The sequence below is a fragment of the Pleuronectes platessa genome, chromosome 19, assembly GCF_947347685.1.
Source record: "Pleuronectes platessa chromosome 19, fPlePla1.1, whole genome shotgun sequence".
Lineage (NCBI taxonomy): Eukaryota > Metazoa > Chordata > Actinopteri > Pleuronectiformes > Pleuronectidae > Pleuronectes > Pleuronectes platessa.
The window spans coordinates 3231318-3254616 of NC_070644.1; the positions used below are offsets into that span (position 1 = coordinate 3231318).

At 41.4% G+C, this 23299-nt stretch overlaps 1 protein-coding gene across 1 annotated transcript in view; it reads right to left on the reverse strand.

Annotated features, from left to right (window-relative positions):
* The window catches only part of ttc28 (tetratricopeptide repeat domain 28), a 135011-nt gene that overhangs the window by 40377 nt on the left and 71335 nt on the right, over positions 1–23299 (reverse strand). Inside the window, exons 3-6 of the mRNA XM_053411568.1 lie at positions 15540–15687; positions 10995–11267; positions 10778–10908; positions 1039–1260 (exon numbers count right to left, since the gene is read on the reverse strand). Of these exons, the coding sequence (XP_053267543.1) occupies positions 1039–1260; positions 10778–10908; positions 10995–11267; positions 15540–15687 (774 nt within the window). The remainder of the gene's footprint in view (positions 1–1038; positions 1261–10777; positions 10909–10994; positions 11268–15539; positions 15688–23299) is intronic.

The following is a 23299-nucleotide window of genomic DNA, read 5'->3' on the forward strand; positions in this document are numbered from 1 at the left end:
ATGTCTGCCATTTATTTGCCTTTTTGTGAAACAGCATTCATTTTAAATGACACCCAAAAAAGTCATGAAATCAGGCCTGTTTTTATGAATACAAAGGTATTGTGGAATCTGTCTTACTTCCTATTATTGTGTTCCCCTCAGGTGAGGAAGGTATAATTAGCTCCACCAATGGAGGTGATGTTTTCAGTGCTGTTTGTCAGCAAGAAAACGCAGAAATTATTAGGGAAGGGTGGGGCCAAGAAGGAACCCATTAAGTTTTAGAGTGGATTGAGGATTTTTATTCATTTTAACATTTTGAAATAATATTTTTGTTGTTAATTCTCAAAATAAATGCAGAGATCTTCATGAAAAAATTTCAAGACATATGTAAAATGCTAATATCGATGAACAGATGGACTTGCATGTATATATGTAATCTCACTGCATGTACAAAAGAAAGACAATTAGCTCCTGCTGAGGAGACCAGCCTTTAAAAGTTGATTCTTACAAAAGCATAAATAATTCTAAAAAACACTTGACTACTGAAGATTTATTGTAAACCTCAGTCAAACAATGGGGATGTGACATTTGTTGCGGACGATTTAATGTAGCGAATTGGTCCAGGGCTTGCAGTGAGTCTTTCCTGCAGCAGAAGGGTGTATGTGGATTGAGTCAAATAAACTACAAACTGTGTGCATGTATGTGTGTGTGTGTGTGTGTGTGTGTGTGTGTGTGTGTGTGTGTGTGTGTGTGTGTGTGTGTGTGTGTGTGTGTGTGTGTGTGTGTGTGTGTGTGTGTGTGTATGTGTTTATGGAGATGAACAGCGCAACAGAATGTCTCACTGATGTGTCTTTGGAAAAACAATGGAGCTCTAAAGCTCAGAGGAACAACATACATCAGACTGAACCAATTCATTGTTGATTTGGTCTTTTTTTGGGGATTCTTTGACAATGAAAAAACATACAAAATCACAGCACTTGTTGTTTAAGCTTGATCTCATTGGCATAATTGTAGTCGAACATAGGAGAAGTATAATGTTTCCTGCATACTGTTCTTTACCTTTGCGATATCCAGGTGTTGTTCGTGACACTGAACGGCGTTGGTGAAGTCTCCCAGTGCTGTATACACGGCGCCCATGTTGCCGAGCTGGCGAGCCTCAGAGAGCTGACACTGGGTCTGTCGCGCCAACAGCACACACTGTTTATGGCTCGCCAGTGCGTTGGGGTAGTCGCCGATAGCTGTGTACACATGGCCCAGACTGCTGAGCGCATCAGACGCAGCCTGAAACACAGACACACACACACACACACACTCTGGTTAGTTTCTAAAATAGAAAGGCACACAACTCAAAGCTCAGAGATATTGAGTTTACATCCAAGTTAAAGGAAGGTCCAGCTCCTGACACCTGAGGGTTTAAGGTTAAATATTTGACATGTCCTGTCTCCTTCAACTGACAAACGTAATCATTTTTGTTTTTTGGCCACACAACATTGACACATCATCTCCTTATAAGAGAAAAGTGTTACTTTAGAAATCCAGCAGATACTGGGAAAACAATCATTTCTCTGGAGCCATGTTTGTTTCCACCTGACGCATCAAAATGGAATATACGCTCAGATTTTGGTCTCCGCCAAATGCTGAATGCTCCATTATGTTCAGCAACTGGTCTATAACTGTGTGTCTCTGCTGTTTGCTGTTTGTTGAGAGTTTACAGTGGAGCTTCAGAGATTTTTCACTATAACACTATAAGAGCTAGAATGAGGAGAAAAAAAGAAAGAAAATAAGTCCGGGCAGATAGACAATGAGCTGAAACTCATTATGAGGCTCCATAGAGGAGAGCTGCTGATTCAGCCGACATTTCTCTGTAGGTTCATCACTATGAGACTTTCACATTGTTTCCCATCATCACCATCTCATACATTATTATCTTAGAAATATCGCTTATATCCGCTTTAACAATCGACTGTGACCTTGATGAGCATATCTTTATTTAGAGCTTCTCTTATTTTTGTTATGGCAGCTGGACAGTAATAGGACAGAGATGTTCAGACAGTAAAATAAAAAGAGGAGGGGTCAAACATTTGAAAAGGGAGGGGGACATTGCTTTATTCCTGATTGAAATTGCAGCCTTGGAAGAAACACACACACACACACATATTGGAGGCTACAGGGGTGAAAGCTAATCTTTCACATCCTATTTAGACCCTGCTGTGAGTGTCACCCTCTGCCTCCACCACAGCTGCTCTGCATCGGGCCCTCAGTTCTATTATTACTCTGTTTCAGTTAGCACAGACAACACTTTTGTTGCACTTTGAGCTGCCTACGGATCTCCAGCAACACGTCTCCTGCTAATCACAGGCCTCCTTCTGCCATAATACCGTGTGGATCACGATGAGCGTCTAAGGTAATATTCACTCAGTTTTTAAACACCCACACACCAAAACATACAGATCGTCCAGGTCCTGCTTGTACACACTCTTGTCTGCTGCTCTGAGTAGACGGTGAGTGAAATGAGAAAAAGCGGCTGCAGTCATTGGCAAGCTGCCTACTCATTTTCTAACTAATCTTAAGGTTACTGGTATCGATCGAAGGAGTCATGGGAAATATTTTTGATGTCTGAAGAAATGGTTTGTTTCAAATTAACCAGAACAACTACGGCGAGACCACCACAGTCTGTATCTCTCATTTATCACTTTATACACATACAAATACACACTGCTTGGATAAACACTACTACATTTCCCTCATCACTGGCCCTTTAAAATACAACAGGTTGTATTTAGACCACATTTTTTTTGTAATTGTGCAACAAAATATCCTTCAGTCTTGAGATGCAACCAACACCTTGGGATCGAATAAATGAATTGAAAGGTCCAGTGTGTAAGATTTAGGTGAAAGGGATCTATTGGCAGAAACTGATTATAAAATAATCCTAGTGATGTTTTCACAAGTATGTTCCACCTAAATTATATGTAGTGTGGTTTTCTTTACCCTAGAATAGGCCATTTATATTTCAATACTTTACATCTGGAGTGGGTCCTCTCTAAGGAGGCTCCCATGTTTTTAACAGTAGCCCAAACTGGACAAACGATAACGTTTTTATGACAACTGAAGGCTGCCACAGTTTCTCATTCATGTTTGGAAGGGGAGGGTGAGGGGAGGGGTATTCAGCTATGAGATATCTCAGCACCTATTAGATATTGGTAAAATAAAAAAATGACACTGATATTCATGATACCCAGAAAATGTATCAAACTTGGGCGGCTGTGGCTCAAGAGTCAGAGAGGGTTGAGCACTAACCAGAGGGTCAATGGTTTGATCTCTGGCACCTCCATTCTGTATTCAGAATCTGCAGGACAGTGAATAGCAAATTGCCCCAGATAGCTGCATGCAAATTGTACTATTGAGTGGTTTGTGTGATATGACAGGAAAAGTGCCACATAAATAAACTCCATTTAGCAACTAATGATAAAGATACTTTGACATGTTTGGTTTTAAACAATACTGATGGTTTGCCCCAAATTTTTTTACATTTATGCTCTCCACAGGATGAATTGAATTACTGTTGATCCTCTGACTTTAATAAAAAACTATCTCATCCATTTGTTACTGCTTATTGTTTTGAGGGTTATTGGGCAAGATATACATCATGGATAGGCTGCCAATGTATTCCAGGGACCACATACAAAGACAATAACCCCAAAGGATCACATTTACACCTACAAACACTTTCCAATTAACCAAACAATAAATCTGCATGTCTTAAAACTGTGGGAGGAAGCTGGAGTACCTGGAGAAAACTCACACAGACATGGGGAGAACATGCAAACTCCACACAGCCGAGACAGGATTCAAACCGGGAAACTTCTTCCTGCGAGGTGAAAGTGCTAAACACTCTACAACCTTATTGCGAAGTATCTGGAAATTATTTTTCAGGTCAGAAAAAAAAAACACGTTCCACAGCCTGTGCATAAACAGGGTTGTTTCCATCACAGGAAACATGGCCCAGGTGATACAGAATCTGATCTTTAACACAGCTTACTGTATATCTGTGAACACATAGTCCGATATGATTATCAATAAACCCTGAAATCTAAACAATATGACTGTAAGAATGATCTCCTTGAGGCAGTCACAGTGACAATAATTAAGTTAGAGGGCTTCTTAAACTCAAAGAGTACTCGAACGGTGACTCATACCAGTGTGCACGCACATACACGCACACTCGAATTAATAATTTGAATTTGACCTTTCAAAGCAAACAATGAGGGACAGACCGAGAAAAAGAAAAAGCCAGAGACCATAATGAAATGTTTGCAGGCTTTAAGACTGTGAGAGTGAGGAGGACAAGGGGCTATGAATTATTAAAGAGGAGTGATTAGCATGTTCTTTTCTAATTTACAGTGTGTCCCACATGCACTCGCTCTCTGTGTCGTTCTCACTGGGAGTCAGTATGTGCTGCTAAACAGACCTCAGAGAGAAGACAAACAAACAAAGAAGATAATGATAGCAGGCAGGAGATGTGCAGGGGGACAAGAGGGGTTCCCATCGTCTTAAAACCAAAATGACCCCAAAAATGACCCGCCAGTTCTGCCATCCCCTCTCAGCCAAGTCTATCCCAGAGAGTGCTGTGTGTGCATATACAGAATCTGTGTGTGCAGGTGAGCATCCTATAGTGAATGCAGCTTAGTAAATCGTAGAATCGGCAGTTTATGTCTCAAAGTTGAAACTCCCTGCAAAACAGGATGTCAGAGAAGAAACGTGGTTAGTGCAACACACTAACTATCTATTGGCCAGAATGGCATCCAAAATAACAGGGGACAGCATCCCTCTCTCCCCCCCACCCCCCATATGAGATACATGACATCACTCACTTTGTATACGACATGATTTATTCACAAAATTTGTTTCCACTGCACTTCGTCACATGCTGCCACAATATGTTGCAATTCTATGTGAGAATAAGTTTCTCAAATGAGAGGATTTGCTGCTTTTCCTTCTCATGAACGACAGTAAACTGAAATTTCTTTGGTGTTGGATTGTCAGTTAAACTATTCAAGGTATTTTCTGTATCTTTGGACAGCAGGAAATTAAAAACAGGCATATAAACTCTACTTTCTGACATTTTATAGGCAAAACAATGAAGAAACTCCTCTGCAGATTAATTAAAAATGAAAATAATCGTTAGGTGCAGCCATAGTGGAGCTTGCAAGGAAAAACTAATCCTCCAGTTCAAATGTAGCCTAGGAATGATAGATAATACCAATAGCACATCCCTTGAAGATTCTTAATTAGGGTTCAAAACTGTCACTGAAAACAGCCAAAGTGACCTTTACTGGAATTTACCACTCCTTGATTAACATCCAGACACTCTGGTCTTTCCATACCTGTTCATGTGTGCTTTGTCTGTACGTGCAATTGAGCACAAGCGAACAGAGCACACGTCTACTGAAATCCCAATTCTCAGCAAAGTGAAGAGTGTAAACACATAAAATCCAGTTGACACATCTCCGAGGCAGGATTCCAGACAGGAGAGGGAGATTTAATAAATGACGAGGAGGCCTCTGTGTGTACAGTCAACCGGCCAGACAACTGTTTGATTTCCCTCAAGGACACAATGTTTCTCCTGCACGGCATAACACACACAAAAATTCAATCATGTTGTGTCTGGGACTCGGAGCAGGTGGACACAATATGTGCGTGTGTTGTTGATGTCTGCATGCTTTACATATATGAAACGAGGGAATGATTGACATCCCTTGTCATTTGTACCAAAAGGAAAATAAAATAATCCTATTATGCAGCCTGCCATGACCAGACTTTGAATATAATGTTACTCGAAAGCATCAAATCACCTTTGGAAGAATCTGTGTGGTGAAAAAAAGGAGAAAAATTAGAATAGAAAAAAGCGGTGAAAAGAGACCGATAAAGATTAGTGTTGTGGTTGATAAACCAAACAGCAGAGATGCACGAGGTTTGGAAAAGCGATGTTCAATCAAAACCCCCCAAAACAGATCTTTCACCCTCAGTATTTGGAAAAAGAAAGAAACAGGTTCTCCTGCTATATCAGAAAAGAGCTAAGTGGAGTTGGTTCATGTTGGTCTGACTCTGAGCGAGCACATGTCTGTGTCAGTACCTACAGATATGATGTAGAGGTGAGAACGGACAAGGACAGAGGCTCCACACTAATACGTTTTTCAATCTTTGAAATTAAAAACACTCAAATCATCTCTGTGACCATTAATGTACACTAGTCGTTGTGTAAACAGGAAATAGATTGTCCACTTAGCAGTTGCTTAGTTACAGTACAAGTAAAACTGCAAGTGCAAAAAGTGTTTAACTAGATTTAATTTTAGATGGATTTAAACAGGATCATGCAAACAACAATCTCCTGCGGCAAATTAGGGGGCTGCCTGTGAGATCCACTTTCAGAGGGTTAAACGTAAAACATATTAGTGTGGACGTAGCCTGAGAGAGAAAGATGAGACTGAGGAGAGAAGGCAAATGGGAATGGAATTCAAAAGCTACTCAGTTGAGCACATACCTCAGACAAGGCCCAACCGTCCCTTCAAATTCAATCAAGCTGCACCAAATAGCACATCGTCATAGATATAAGTCCTCTATATATGGCTGATTAGTATCAGGCAGATCCATGAATTATTCTCTAAGTCAGTGAAATCAGGGAAAATGTCAAACTGCTCACAATTGTAAAGAAGGTGATCCACGCCAACATGTAATGGGTTATTTCTTGGCTGATGGATGGATTTTGTTTAGGCTACTGGTTTCCACTGGACCCAGTCTTTATGCTATGCTAAGCTGATCAGCAGCAAGATGAATATTACTGAATGAAACAAGCAATCTCAATGTTAACTCAATGAACTTTAATAAATCAAATGTGATAAAATAGTGAAAAATGTCCACTTAGTTCCAACAGCCTAAGGTGGCGTCTTTAGATGTAGTCTTTGTCGTAAAATGTTTGACTGATTGATTATCAGACCTGTATTTCTATTAGACAGTTTTAGCACCGCCACTGTTTTCTTTTGTGTCCACCGTTGTAGATTAAATATCAGCTCTCTGCAGGCGGTGTCTTTGTCTGGAAGCATGCTGTCTGGAAACACTTGCACGTGGCACAAACAAACGCAGGTACCGCAGCAAGGCGAGCACACAGTGGGAGATATGGATTTCTGTTGATGACCATGTTTTAGTCGCCTTCGGCTGTGCACCTGTGGAGGAGAGGTTCAATAATTGTCTGTCAGCAGCAGGCACACGTTCCTCTGTCTTTACTGCTCCCACCGCACAAGAAACAGACAACCCCTGCTCGGATGGAGAAACCCCCATGTCTGGTTTCAATCCTGAGAAAACTAGAATTGTGTGTGTATGTGGCTGTGTGTACTAAATTAACGTTCTACGAATGGGAGCTGGTTAGAGATTTAACCATGTGTCAAAACAGACAAACAGAATGATGCCTGCAGACACAGTGTACTCCTATTCCACTGCTTTCATTAAAATGAACTTGCTCAAACACACATCTGTCTTACTGACACATTTTCAATCGGCCTCTGTAGATTCAGGATGTAATCACACGCCATCAAATGACTGCATGTGTTCGAGTGTGTGTGTGTGTGTGTGTGTGTGTGTGTATGTGTGTGTGTGTGTGTCCTGTGGGGCTTTAAAGGGATAGTTCACCCAAAAAAGGAAATTCACTTATAATCTTCTCACCACTATGCCGATGGAGGGGCGGATGAAGTGTTCGAGTCCAAAAAACACTTTTGGAGTTTCAGGGGTAAACAGCATTTCAGCCAAATCCAATACAACTGAAGTAAATGGTGACTTCTTCTTCAAATGTAAAAAAACGGAAAAAAACCATAAAATGCCTTAATACTGCTATTGTGGTGTCATCCACGTTTCCAAGCATCATTTACACCCTGTTCTCAGCCTAAAGCTCCACTCTCTGAAGTAGCAATGCTACCGCGCATACCACGCGCGCCCTCGGGCGAGAGCTTGTGTGCCGTGTGTTTGGTGTTTTCCGGTGGGTGCATGTGAATGTGAATGCAGCTGCAGAGGAGGACATCAGAGGATTTTTAGGCAAAAAAATGGTGTAAATGTCGGTGCTTGCAGACACTTGGATGACACCACAGGCGCAGTATGGAGGCATTTTTGTTATTTTTCCTGTTTTTTTTTTTTTTACGTTTGAAGAAGGAGTAACCAGTTACTTCAATACTATTGGATTTGGCTGCAACACTGTTCACTCAAAAAGTGTTTTGTGGACTCAAACACCTCACCCACTCCTCCATCGGCATATGTATGATTATAAATATGTTATGTTGCACTTTAAAACAATGTACAACTACATTATAATGTGTTATTGATGAGACTGCTAATAAATGCTAGTTGTACCATTATTTTACACAAGTGTGTCTCAAACCAGATAATTCATATTAGAACTAGACAGGAACATGGAGGGAAGCATAAGCAGCAGCGCTGGGATAACAACTGACAGAAGTCAAACAGAACACTGTCATGGTCCAGACGGAGGATCAGTCAACAGTCAACACAAACATCGATCAGTGGTACAGACAACAGGAGACACACTCCTCAGCTCCGCCCTCACCCACGGATACAGTATATACAAAGTAAAATTCTGGCACACATTAAACTATCTCCACATTCACACACACAGCAGATAAAAAACAGGGGAGAAAGAAGAGAGGATCAACATGAGACAATATTGATTAACGTACAGACACACAAACACACACACACGCACGTAGTTATTGTAAAATATTGAAGACACAATAAAATATTCCACTCACACGCCACACCCACAGAATCAAGAGATTTAATAAAATATTAAATCCAGTCAGGCATAAATGAATCTGCCATGACACTTAAAGCAGTAGGTAAGAATTTAACAAACACAAACAACCTGACAGGTTTACTTTGTGCATTGACACTTAAAGATGCCATAGTCGAATGTGTAACTGCAGATCCAATTTAACTTTGGTTTTCACGACTGTCCAAAGAGTTTCTGAAGAAAGCCGGTGAGTTCTGGCTGTGGCTCGAGGCGAAGAAAACCTGCTTTCAAGGAAGCATGTGAGGGGGCGAGAGAGCAGGCAGAGAAGAAGAGGGAGACAAACCAAACAAGCAAAGTGTCCGGAGCAAATCAGATGTTAGTGTTGTTTACATCGTGTTGGCGAGAAATCAACAATTTCACATGAACTACTGACAGTGTCATATCATGCACTGTATATAAGTTCTCAAGCAAAACAAAGAAGGCTACACCAACAGTGCGCAAGGTGAATTTACATAGAGATTCTTCACTCTGTGCCTTGTTCACTAAAGGACATAAACAGATCATCACAAACGGGCGTCACCATCGCTTCCACGAGGACCAGAAAAGAACAGAGTCTCTTGGGCTTGTCTGCGAAACATTTGGTGCATTTGATAACACTTGGTGAAGTGTTGACCTGGCTGACAGGGCTACAGCTGGTTGGCAATAATCAGTCACAGCAGCTCAGGCAGCTCCTTGCTAGTTTCTGTACAGCGGGCTGAAGTCCTGACGTCTCAACCTCCTGTAACTCAGTACAATCTCATTTTCTTTTATTGCTGTTTCTGGAAAAGAACTGGGTGTTCCTGCAGCCTGATGTTAGAACAAGGTTCCAAAACCAAAGACTGATTTATAGTTTTCATGTCTGCCAGTCGGCTGTGGTCCGCTATGGTCCATGTGAAGAAAATGTCTTCATCGATGCATGTCTGTTAGGGTAGACACGGACCCCCGACCTGCAGGACCTCCCGACCTGCAGCAGACACAGGCTGAGCGGCTGGGCTTGGCCAGCACCGGGTGTCGTGCTGAGCATTCGTTTTGTTTTGTGCGTTACTTTGTCTGAATATCTGCACCTCTGAAGTTCTACAATAAACCCATCCTGGAACATGGTAAAACTACCGTCCGCTCTGTCATGTCATTCATACTCTGGGTGTGACATATGGGTGTGACCAGGTATTACTTACAGTTGTACCCACATCATCCAAATAAACAGTTACCCCTTCCAGCCCAGCCACAACACGTGTGCAGCCCAAAACCTTTGACCACGCTGACTGTATGCGTCGACTGCACATGCTCCAGTAACAATATATCCACCTAGTGCGATGCAATGTGGGATACGCATGCATGAGATGCCAGACCATCCCAGACCCTCATCTTAGTATGAATGGAACCGTGGGCATGCACATGTGATCAGACATTTATGCAAGTCTCACTTGCCATGTCCATGTTCCATGGACATGGAACGCATCAGGAAAAGTAGAAAAGGTAGACAATGTCATCGTACAATTAAGTTCACCAAAATCATCTTGATAATACTATCTTAAAATTTAATTCATAAATTGAACATGCTCATATTGTGACATTTAAGTAAATTAGATAATTGCTTAACTAAAACATTTAAAGGATTTATTTCCAAAAGGTTTAAATGAGCTACACTGTTTCCTATTATTTAATCACTGATATGTCCCCAAGGTCCACAGTGACCATCTATTCACAAATAAAACTAAATAAATTTAAATTATAGTATACTTATTCATTCTGGTAATTTCATCAAATAACTTGTGGATGTGTATGATGCACTTAAATAAAGGCTGTTATTTCTAACTTGGTAACTTCAGAAGAAAAGAAAATAAGTTTGAGGGCACCGTTCTTGACTGAGTGCACATCTACACAGCGTGAATTATCGTATAAATATGCATGAGCACACAGTCTACTTTTCTCCTCCCTCACAGAAGCATTTGCATGCAGACTTACTTCTCTGTCCTTGAGCTTCATGGCCAGAATCAGCTGGTTTCTGTGGTTGGCCAGTGCTTCTCGGTAACTGCCTCTGGAGAAGAGAGCAGAGCCAAGGTTCCCATGGGCGCGGCATTCACCTGACTGGTCACCTGTGGGCCGGAGAAATTACATTAGACACACGTAATACCCCTGTTTCATTTCTTCACTGTTTCTTCACTCTATTCCTCTTCCATACCTAAAGTCTTGGTCACCTCCAGGTCCTGCTGCATGTAGGCCACACTCTTCTCTGCGTTGCCTAAAGCCCAGTAGGCAGAGCTCAGGGCCGAGAAGACGGATCCACGCAGCTTCAGGGAGCACGTGCCGATCTTCAGCCCCGCCTCCAGCACCACGACAGAGGCCCCGTGGAAACCGTGGGTCAGCAGCTCCTGACCAATGACGGACACGACCACGAAAGGGCTCTTGTCCAGCTTCATTTTCTGCAGCTGCTGGTAGGTGGGCTCAAGGGAGTCTAAAGATGTGAAGACACACAGAGACACGCTTAGACGGGGGGGGGGGGGGGGGGGGGGGGGGATTATCATTTCTACGAGAGATTTTTCAGATTTAGGGAGATGAGTACAGATTCATACCAAGCTTGGTGGGAATATTCCTTGGGAGGGTCTATCTTCAGATGAATAACTTTTAGAGCTGATCAGTCAAAGGTCAATTTAAAACAAATATTGTCTAAAATACACATATTGTCTAAAATACACATTTTCAAGACAAACAGTCATGCGGATGTCAGAAAATTATGTAATGCATAGTTCAAGAATGAATTTTTCAAGACATCACTGCATCCTATAGAATGATATAGACATGACCATGATCTTATATAGATTGTATAGATATTCTATGATCATATGGTAGGTATGATGTCAACATGATGTCATTATGAAGTCAGAACAGACATCATGTAATGCATTCTTGCGCTATTTTTGCAGCAACCAGTAACTTCAGAGACACAATCTACAGCTTATATAGATTATCAAATCAAATGACAACATAAGGTATAAATTATGTCATAATGACATGATGTCATTATATAATGGTGTTATTACAATATTTTAAAGTTATCATTTTTGAAAAGTTTTAGATTCATGGTCATCATAAACTTGTTATGTTGTTTTGTCTACCTGACATTTATGGTGATCTACTGAACTGAGATGACAGACTAAAATTATATGAATGTAGTTAACAATACAGCTGTGGTGAAAAGCACACACAGAACCAACCAAGTCTTTGAGCAGCACTAGTGGAACAATGTAGATGATATCTGCTACATTTACCAATTTCTGATTTCATTGTTCCTCTGGAAGATGCAGAAATTCACATCTAGCATTTGTCTGAAGCTAAAAGTGTCAAAATGCCACATGAGGAAAATGTGATTTGTGCCAATCATATTTTTACATATAAAATATGGTTGAGTGATTGATTGACTGATTTATTTATTGAAAATGGACTGTGTATGATAATTTCTGAGTCACTTAAATATGTGTACAGGAGTAATGTGTTTCCCTCGCTCAAAGAGTGTGATCATGTCATGATGCATCAAGGATGTAATATTTTTATCATATTATTTGCCAGAAAACTTTACTGAAGAATTTTTTTAGCGGGAGTGATTTCATCATGACGTAGTATTTTGACTAGTGATGGATAATGTTGATGACTGAGCATCTCCATAGTTAATAATTAATCAGCTGGTCGTGAGGAGTAGAACTGTGTGGCTGTGGAACCTCATCAGCTCTGAATCAGGGCAGAGAAACGATATGTACTGAGATTCTTATCTCTCAGAAGACAGCAGCTAAACAAGAGTGTGAAAAGCAAGAGAAAGGCGCCTCGAGACATTTCACTGAGACTGTGGGCTGCAGTCGTGTGCTAGGTTTGCTAGTCCTTACTAGCAATAAATAAAAGAACTGAAACTGACAACTCTGTTGTATGCTTTGTGGCAAGAGAACCAACCAATACCAGTAGCTTATTTTTGTGGCTTTGTAATTTTGGAGGTTTGGCTGAAGATTGAAAACTATTATTTACTGTATGTGTAGGCGCAGTATGCTTTATTTATAATCTGAGTAATAAAAAAGAGGGCAGCAGTGTTGTCACACGACAAGAACGACCCTGGTCTGTGTCTTCCGAGTTGTACGTTCTTATCGTGTTAGCTCGGGCTTTCCCCTGGTTCTTCCTCCCACAGTCCAAAGACATGCAGATTGAGGTTAGGTTATTTAAACACTCTAAATTGATCATAGCTGTGAATGTAACTGTTGTTTGTCTCTGTATGTTGTCTCTGCGGTGGACTGGTGACCTGTCACTCAATGTCAGCTGGTATTGGCACCAGCTCTCAGGCGATAGGCAGTATACTGTAGACAATGGATAAGGTCTCTTTTGCCTTGGGTCCCCACAGTTCCTGGAAACACTCATGAACTTCTTTAACGTCTCAATTAAGCTAATTGCATTTGTCCTTATTTACTACAGGAATACACCAAGGCTTGGACTTATAGGAAAAGGGACACAGCTGAAACCTTTTTTCTAGGCTCCATATGATACGGAATACTTCAGTACCCCAAAACACATCGTCCTCTAGGAAAGACATCAGAGAAAGACAGACAACTCAGTGTTTCTGAGCTCCCTCCTGTGCTTACTGTATTTTTTCCTCCTCCATGGTCCAACTTGTTGCCCTGCCTACTGCTTACTCAAGCATTGCAACTCCTGCTAACTCTTTCATGCTTTGAAACTCAAGGGAGACAGAGTTTGAAGGGTTTCAGCCCCTGGACAGCAGAACAACCTGCTGTGGTGGAGCATCAGATCTGCATGAGGGCTTCATTTTGATTCAGGCAGGCCTCTGTACATACTGTATGTCATAGCTGCTTGACAGGAGTGGTTGCTGCATTCTTCTTGCACTGCTGCTGCTTAAATCTGACATTGGCTCCTTTTCTTTGCTGCTTGTAAAATCTTAGCTTGCACAAAAGATTAGAAGATGTGTTCATTTGGTCAGTTGCTACTGATCCCTTCTGGATCTACACGCTCTACCTCAAATATATGGGACATATCACGATTACCCAGATTTTTTGCTGTAGCTTGCCAAGTAGAAGGCTATTCTCCAGGCACGCTGCTCTCATTCTGATACTGCTGAAGGGCAAAAACACAATACTGTGCCAGTTCTCGCCTGTAAACCATCCTGATCATTTCTCCATCTTCTTGTGCTGTGGAGACCTGCACATAACAGCGCACCGGGAACTATGGGATGTGCAGACCAACAACACACAAGAATCTACTTTGTAAATATATAATTTCCAAAAGAAAACCAGTCATGCCTATAAACATAATAATTACAAACTAACTTTCTCTGTTCTCTGGAATATTCCATTTACCCGTTAAAATTTTTTATATTTGTGCACAACTGACACTGCACATAAAGTCCATAAACATTTGCTAGTTGCTATTAAATGTCAGTGCCCATGTCTGTATTTGAGTGGTCCTGACTTAAAGCTCCAGTGTGTAAGATTTAGGTGAAAGGGATGTATTGGCATAAACTGAATATAAAATAATACTAGAGATGTTTTCACGCGTGTATTTCGTCTAAATCATTGTTGTTTTCTTTACCCTACAATGGGCACTTTATATTGAAATACTGTATATTTACATCAGGAGCAGGTCCTCTCTCCAAAGGCTGCCAGGTTCCAAACTTGACAAACTGACAACTGAAGGCTGCCACAGGTTCTCTATCATGTTAGGATGGGGAGGGTGAGGTGATGGGTATTCAGCTGCAACATCCAACTTCATCACTAAATTCTACACACTGAACCTTTAAAATCTATCCAAGGTATGTGTATTTACACATCTATAAAACGTTTAAATAGATAATCACACGTGGTGAGGCAGCAGCAGACAGACAGAAAGATATTTCTAGAATTATTGATGGATTATTATTATTTAAGCAATCCACCTAAAAGTAGATTTTCCATGGGTCTGTTTCAGATCAGGTCTAAAATGAAGACCTCGATCCCCACTTTGCTCAGGGAGAGACCCTGACCCTTTTCCTCCTCTAACTCATGAAGCACTTATATAATGTCACAGCAGGAACCCAGTGAAGTGCTGTCTCATGGATGAAGCATCTTCAGAGTCTGTCTCGGCGAATCAGTCTCAGACACCAAACACCTGCTGTTCCTCCTGGCAGAAGATGTGAGTTCTGCCACCACATAAGCTTCACCTGGCGGCGGACACAGGTGGTCTCAGGCTTCAGGGAGAAGTCGATGGGAGTTCTGCTTTTACATCATTAAGCGCCATTATCAGCTCACTGTCTTCTATATGCTTCTCTTTCTATTTCATCTGGTATATTTATTTTATACACTTCTCACTTCCCTTAATGTTACTATTTTCTCATATCTCCATCTTCCTCACATCTAATGTGCATTCACTTCTTTGTGAGGTCTGCACCATCAGAGGGAACTTTTTACTTTTTCACACCCCAGTCCCAGAGGAAGCTTACTGAATAAAACAACAAAAGACAAGTGGTAACTTGACAGTTGCCGCGGAGCCTACATCTCACTCTCCTCTCCTTCAACTTGGAAACAAAGTTCGGGTTTGGTGCTTGTGTTGTTTTGAATTGGTTTGACTGTTTTCACCTGTATTAATCTGCCTCATGTTGTGGACAGGGAGACAGGGAGACAGGGAGACAGGGAGACAGGGAGACACAGAGAATGAAGGTAGACGTGCACATGAACTTGTTGTCATCGTCCGACAGGCCTACCTCTGAGGGGAGATTTCATGGCAGCCTCCACCATGCCGACCAGCAGCTGGAGACTCTTGGGGTCTTGGGCGAGGCCGGAGGCGAATGCTGCCAGGGCGTCGGCATGACGACCCAGGTACTGCAGGGCAACCCCCTGACGAAAGTAGGCCTGCAGGTAGAAAAACAGGACTTTAACGGCTGAAGGGTTTGGTTTAAGCTTTCACATTAGGAAGATTGATATTTCTATCCGTTTCTATATTGTTTTGTGGTTTGTACAAGGACAGCTCAAATTATTTATCATCATGGAATTGTGGCTTTTAAAACAGTGCAATAATAAAACTACTGGATAAGTGGATATGTCCAGGGAGGCGGGAATGCTAAATTCAATCTGGTACAGTTCTGCAAAGTAGCTAAGAAATCTTGAATAGAATAATATAGTTAAGTAAAAAAAATCCCATTTGATGAAAAAACATGGATTTATTTTGACAGATTAAATGTAAATGACTAAAATTAGCTTCACCTTGACAAACTGCTAGTTAATTATCAATTAATACAATTCAAATAAAACAGCTTCTCAGTAAAGCTTTGAATGCATGATTTAAAGGAGGATGCAGGAATGGCTAACAGTGCAGTATATTCTCTCAATGATTCTTCCACCATTGATCAGTTCTGAATATATTTAATATTTAATAATACCACAAAAAATACAGCTGAGGCGAATGTCATGAATTTTTTAGCTATTCTTACACCAATGTTTTGGTGTGAATGGTCTGAGGAAGAGCAAAGTCAGGCAACACATTTAACAAATGCAATAGTCGTCGAGGTATTTCACAGTGGATCAAAGTAGTGAACTGACTGACTGGGCACCTCAACCTGCTCGCACAGGATTGGAAAACATCAGGTGCTGGGAGAAGGAACATAGAGAAACTTTCTGTAGAATTTCCATAAATGTTCAATTTGTTTAGGTAGTATTGGTCAGTGGCACACACACACACACACACACACACACACACACACAAACATACTGTGAGGCACGCACACGCACAGACACACACAGACACACGCACTTCATTCGGACACGTTGTGCATTTCACTGAACTTGGAGACAATGTGTGATGACATCAAATTCAAGGAGGATCCAGCAAAAGATAAAAACACACAAATACACACAAATACACACACACAAACACACCACTCTCTTCCTCTCTTACTGCCGACCAGACTGTAACCTAATTGTCTCGTCTACCTCTCACTTCCCATCCATTCCTCTCCTTTTCCTCTCCCATTTATAATCCTGCCCTCCCTCCCCCTGTTTAAACATAACCTGTCATGACAGTGAATAGATGAAGACAAAGACGAGAGGAATTAGATTACATGGCCGCTTCTGCCACTTTTCTGTCTTTGTGTCGCCCTCGTCCTCAGACAGCTTCATTGAACCGAATGGGGCCGGGGGTCATGTCTAATCTAATGCATTAGGCCTTGAGTCCCCAGTGTGCTGGTGTCAGTGCATGATGTGAACAGTGTCATTTCATTGTTGATTAACACAAAGTGAGATAAATGGTTGGTAATTACAGCTGGAGTCATATCACACAAGAAAGACTCAGAATCAGTCAAAGCTTCAATGATAATGTAATAATCTAAGAGGGTTTTCGAAAGTGCTTAAGGCAAGGCTACAGATTAAAATCCAGATGTTATAAAATCAAATCAAATGAGGTGTGTCATATGATCAAATACTGAAACAATTTCCATGAGATAAGATGTAAGATAAAAGCAGAAAAAAAGAAGTTAAATCAGGATTAGCGCTCTAATAACAGAGTTCACATCACGTGTGGGGTCGTTTTAAGTAGTTTTAAGGTAAGGAAAATGCAAAAAGGAATCAAAGTAATATATGAAATCAATTACATCATGGAATTAATTCTTAAATATGAAGGGTGCTAGTTCAACTTAAAGTTCAAATGTAAGATAAAACAGCAAAAGATGTGAGGAGTAGTGAGGAGATGGTTGCATACAACATCATTTCAGTTTTTTTCTTGTGTTTTTGTAGTGCTGCCTGAATGCAGTGATTGAATGTTTAGTGGACATTTTATACCCTATATAGTAGTCTCATTGTTTCCCACAATGCATTGCGAAAAGTCAAATGAATACATTTGGGTTTTTTGATTCTTGTGTCAGAGAAAAAACTGCTACAACACGTAATTTGGGGCTTTGGAATGGTTGGGTGGGGATTGTATCTATTTAAATTTTCTGACACTTTACAGGCTGAAATGTGGGACAGCAATTCTGTTTTAACTCTTCACACTGACGCCAAGTGTCCAAGCAGAGGAGAGAGGGAAAGCAGGCTGCCCTCTGACCCTCATCCTGGCTGGAGAGGACGGCAGCAGGACATGGCAGGGAAGAAGAGCTGGGCTGGTAGCTGGGGTGACATATGGACACCCCACCTGTCTGTCTACCTCTGTTTAGCACAGCCCCTCAAATCGGTCACTGTCACCCTGATCCTGCTGCTGTACGGAGGATGCGGTGTTTGTCATTTAAGCATTCATGTCCCATTCTTGCCTACAATTAACTTTTACCTTGATTAGAGAAGCTTCAGGGTGGATCATTTCACTCAGATGAGAATGATCATTAAGTCAGAGGAGGAAACATTATAATCAAAGCATAGTGGCCATTATCTCTGCAAGACTGTGTGTTAAGATACATCACAACTCGGTACGGCTGAGTCGTGTGTGTGTTTGTGTGTGCTTGTTGTGTGCAGGTGTATGTATGTCAGAGCTTTTCACCCCCACCAAGGGTGTAAACATGCCATATCCAAACAGAATGTGACAGCAGGAAGAGTCTGCCTCCTCCTGCCTCCTGCTCACACACATCCTGCCTATTAGGTCAGTCTGGCTACGCTGCATGCTAAGCTCATACGAAGGGGGGGGGGTCCGTCCAGACAGAGAGACTAAAACATACTGTACATACACCCCCCCCCCTCTCTGTCTGTCGGTCGCTCAGCAGTGCTCAGGAGCGTCTCAGAACAAACCTTGTCAGATAAGACTCTTCACTGACTGCTGTGGTCCTTGTCAGATGTTTCACACTGAGTCCCGACTGTGCACTCCTCAACATCATCTGACAGTTCGTTGTCAGGAACACTGACGTGATCAATAGACGGGACAGGGCTAATCCTGCTTGTATGTGAGTGTGTTTGTACCTGAAGTGTGTTCATTTATAAGAACCCTGAGAGCTCTTGGGGATGGGCCTTCAGGGAAAGTATAGAAACTGAGCACTCTATTTTAACAATCTATGCTCATTGTGTAAATGCATGGTGCAAATGCATTTCATAGTGTATCAAACATTTTTACTGGTTTAACAACAGAAAGGAAGGGTTGTCCTTAAACATAGGTATGTTTTGCAGGCTATACAGACCTCAGGCCAGGTGTCCACTGCCATATGGCCCAATAATGCACCAACCATAGACAGTATATGAAGATGGACACCATGACTGCTCCTCAAAAATGAAACCAAAGCACCTGTAATAAAACCCTGGTGGCTAGCTGCAGTATAAGTCATACCTTTTCCTCTGTGTTAGTGGATGGGACATCGGCCAAACTAAATCTTCAGAGTACACATCAAATACTTCTTTCTCAAGAATGGTTTCTCTAACTGTTGGTAGTTCTTATCACATTGATCTTTGTTTCATTCTTCATGTCATGAGATCGATTTCTCATTGGTTGAGTGTATGTATTGGCAGAACTTCGCAACCGCAGCTCCATCACCAAATCGCTAGTCCGCAGACTCTTGCACCAGATATGCAAGATGGCAGCGTTGGTACAATGTCCCTCACCACACCTTATTTTAAGAGCAGTGTGCCCATGATGCATTTCATTTAGCATCATATAAACCTGTCTTCAAACTTGTCTCGATTGTGCCTTTTACATAAGTACATAAAGGAAGGAAATATGGCTGCAGATGCATGAAAATATAAATGATATAAAAATGTTCTTAAAATTGAAAACAAACTCACAGTAAACCATCAAGTAATTATCATTATATCATATGGATGATTATGGGTATTTCACTCAAAATGACAGCACTAAAGTTAAAGTCATGGGATCACCAAAAGTTGAATACATCCTCTGGGAACAATGAAGCATATTTCTCATGTGATTGAAAACGTAACACTTCTGGTGGCACTAGAGCGAAAGACAGGGGATCATCAAGTCATTACGCTTCATCCTCTGAAGGACAGAAGTGCTTGTATTTCAAAAATCCAACAATTCAATCCATTCAAACGTTACAGAGATATTTCCAAAGTGGTGGACCAACGAGTTCAGTGTTTGAGTGGGACAGGATGAAGGAGAGAGTGAGACACGTAGAGAGAGGTGCTATATGTTGGTGTGTCAGAGGAAAGGATGCACACCAGATGAACAGATGCTTCAATTACTGCTCGTAACTCACATTAATCGAGAACAGATGGCAACACAAGTGGCGAGAGAGAGCGAGAGAGGGGATGAGCGAGAGAGAGAGAGAGAGAGAGTGGATCACATAAAGCAGCAGACATGATAGAGATTGATCTCTTAGCAAATCAGAGAATCGGCCTCAAAACGCACAGATGAAACCTTCACTCTTATTTTATCTGGAGACAAAGTAGATTGGACCTTATTTTGCTTCTGACTAAACAGTTTTAACACAGAAGGGAGGATGTGGAAGAGGGAAAGTGATTTATTAGAGGTGGAGGAGGCTGAGAATAAAGAGAGGAGCTTCCTGACAGACCTGGCAGCCTGGAGCCAGCTCTAATTTTCCTCACAGCAAACAATAAACACTAAACCCTCTTCAGATTCCTACAGCTTACAAGTGAGTGACGCATCATGCATATCATCGCTTGTTATTGAGGAGGAGCAGGATTGAAGGTCTTTGCTAACAGAATTTTTATTTTTCATGTTTTTGTTTTTTTTTATCCTGTCATCCAATAAAAATCAGAAAGCTCGGAAACATTGCACACTGAGTCTAATGCGTTTTATTATTCCTTTCACACCGGAAATGCGGTGGCCCTAACATGTTGAGGAGGATTTTGTGCTCCTGTCACTTGATAAAAGAAAACGCTGGGTCCATCCAATCCTGAGAAGCCAAGAGGGAGAATTTCATCTCCTCAAGGAGCTGCGAAACTATCCCGGTCACGTCCAAGTGTATTTCAGGATGTCACTGGTCCAGTTTGATTTGCTACCAGCACTGAAACCACACATTGAAAAGAAGAAAAACTACTTTCCGTGATCCAACTGATCCTAAAGAGCTCACACAACTCTCGGGAATTCTTTTGATAGATGTGGAAAAACAGAGCAAATCAAACCTGTTCCGAAACCTTGTCTTTTAATGACGGACGGAGGTTTCTGAGTCAGTGTGTGAGCAGGATTAACACAACGTGAGGTCGTATTTATTTTTAAACATGGGACAATTTTGGAAGAAAAATACAGAGTTGGAATCAAAGACTGTATATAGAGACGGTGTGCCTCCACTTCCTCCCACTGTCCAAAATGAAATAAAAATATCCCGAAATATTAATGTGTGCTCAAATAATTAGCTTATAATGCTTTTTATGTTAATTTATAATTAATTCAGGCTCATAGACCAGATAGAGTGCATTCAGTGAACTGAGGATGACTTAGTCAATCCAGGTATACAGTATACAATCTTTCAAGATCAAATACATATTGAATACATATCAAATACATATTAACATTTGTGTGATTACGTTTGTGTGACACTAACAAAATATGATTTAAAAAAAAGCTAAACTGGAAATCAGGCTCAACAGAGATACCAATAGAAATGTTCGACAAAACAGCAGTGGCTTCGTGAAAGCTGGCATTTTACTGTTTGCTCTTTAAGATTTACTGTTACCTAAACTCGGGGAGGAATTATTGTCTTTGCTGAACATCAGGGATGGAGAGGCTGCTGAGGTCACATGGCCACCGCTGAGAAATGGAGGCTTCATTTTGCAAAGTCGATACCTCACTTATCCCACAGTTGGTGATATAAGGACACGCTGTGTGAGTTGTGAGCTGTGTGCCACAAACCTCGGAGAGTGAGAGCATTATTTCAGAGCCTGAGAGGGGGTGAGGGAGTCATTAAAAACAGTAATCGGCATTGTGAGGATGCCTCTTTGTAGGACTTAATGCAGTTTTCTTTTTTATCAGCGTAAAGGATGATCAGACCCGGTGAATTTAAACTGGCAGACCTCTACAGCAGTGCACAGTTACTCACAGTCTGGGAATGAACAGCCCTCTCATCTCGCCGGGCGACATGATTCAAACAGGTTCTGCTAATAGACTAGTCAGCCTGTAAAGCATTGAGGCTGAGATATAATGCTGCTGAGCAAGCACCTCCACAGAAAACTGGAAACACATCATCGAACACCAATAAGAAAAAAAAACTGCAAAGGCCACCTGGTAAAAAAACAGACATTTGGACCTGACAAACTGGGAGGTAATGGATTCCATACATCCATGTAGAGAGACTTTTAGTGGTGAAAGATGCATTAAGAAGTAATGCCAAAATGGAAAAATACTACATTACAAATACAAATACTACTAGTACAACTCATGCAATATGAATCCTTCATATTGAGATATATTCATATTCATTCATACTATCAGCAAGTATATATACATGGACAACACTTCTGAACTTCCTGCAAAACCCAGCAATGGATTTAAAATATCATGGACACATTGCGCATAGGAGTCAGAGTCTCATATATATGGAATTCAAAATGCAGTTATACCGTAACTGTTTAAAATAACTAACAAATATATCAGTTGGATAAATGTAGTACAGCAAAAGGCAACACACACACACACACACACACACACACACACACACACACACACACACACACACACACACACACACACACACACACACACACACACACAAACACACACCAACTGTTCCCTGCTTAATCTGCATGAATATTTATCATTGCTGCACTGGGACACTAGCTAAGATGCAATAATTGAGTTGGAGTGGCCATAACCACTGTTTCCATAGGGAGCCATAAAGATGTTACACGACCAGCTGTGGGCTCTCTCGCAGAGACCTGCCGAGCCAGTCTAATAGCTTCACCAGTCTGTGTGATGTAGTGTGTGTGAAACTCAGAAAAATGGATGCATTGCAGATAAAGAGGTGTGTCCAAAGCCCTGCATTTTACGTAATTTCTTTTCTCAACTTAAAACGCTCATTCATCAGGTACGGAGACGAGTGTGTACGTCTCCTCTGTGTGTGCTGCGCATCACAGTGCACGTAACATATGCAGGGTCATCAGTGATGCCCCTGGCATCATATGTTGAGGGACCGCAGAATTTATTTGGAGCCAACAGATCAGGCGTTGCCGTCTGTCTGCAGTAACCAGGCCACGGCAGCGACTGAGCGGCATTAACGAACAACACAGGCCATTAACTGTGTTCACTGGACACGTCGGGGCAGGGCAGTAGCTCTTTACAGTGGTGTTATGGGTGTTATCACATGCTGGTCCATTCCAGTAATTATATGAAACAGCTGTCAGAGTGTAACTCTAACAAAAACGGTAATGGGGACTGTAGACCCTTTGCTCCCCCAGAGAGAAATACTGGTTAAAACTTAATTAAAAAGTTACAATGACGAATGCTGACTCCAGCTTGTATGAGTTGTTCATTCATCTTAGTTTTTATGTAAAAATAAGAGCCCGCTGACGATCGGTAAATGATTGGTTCCTCTGTGAAACACGAGGTTATGATAAGAACCCCTAATCTCATAAAAGCAGAGTT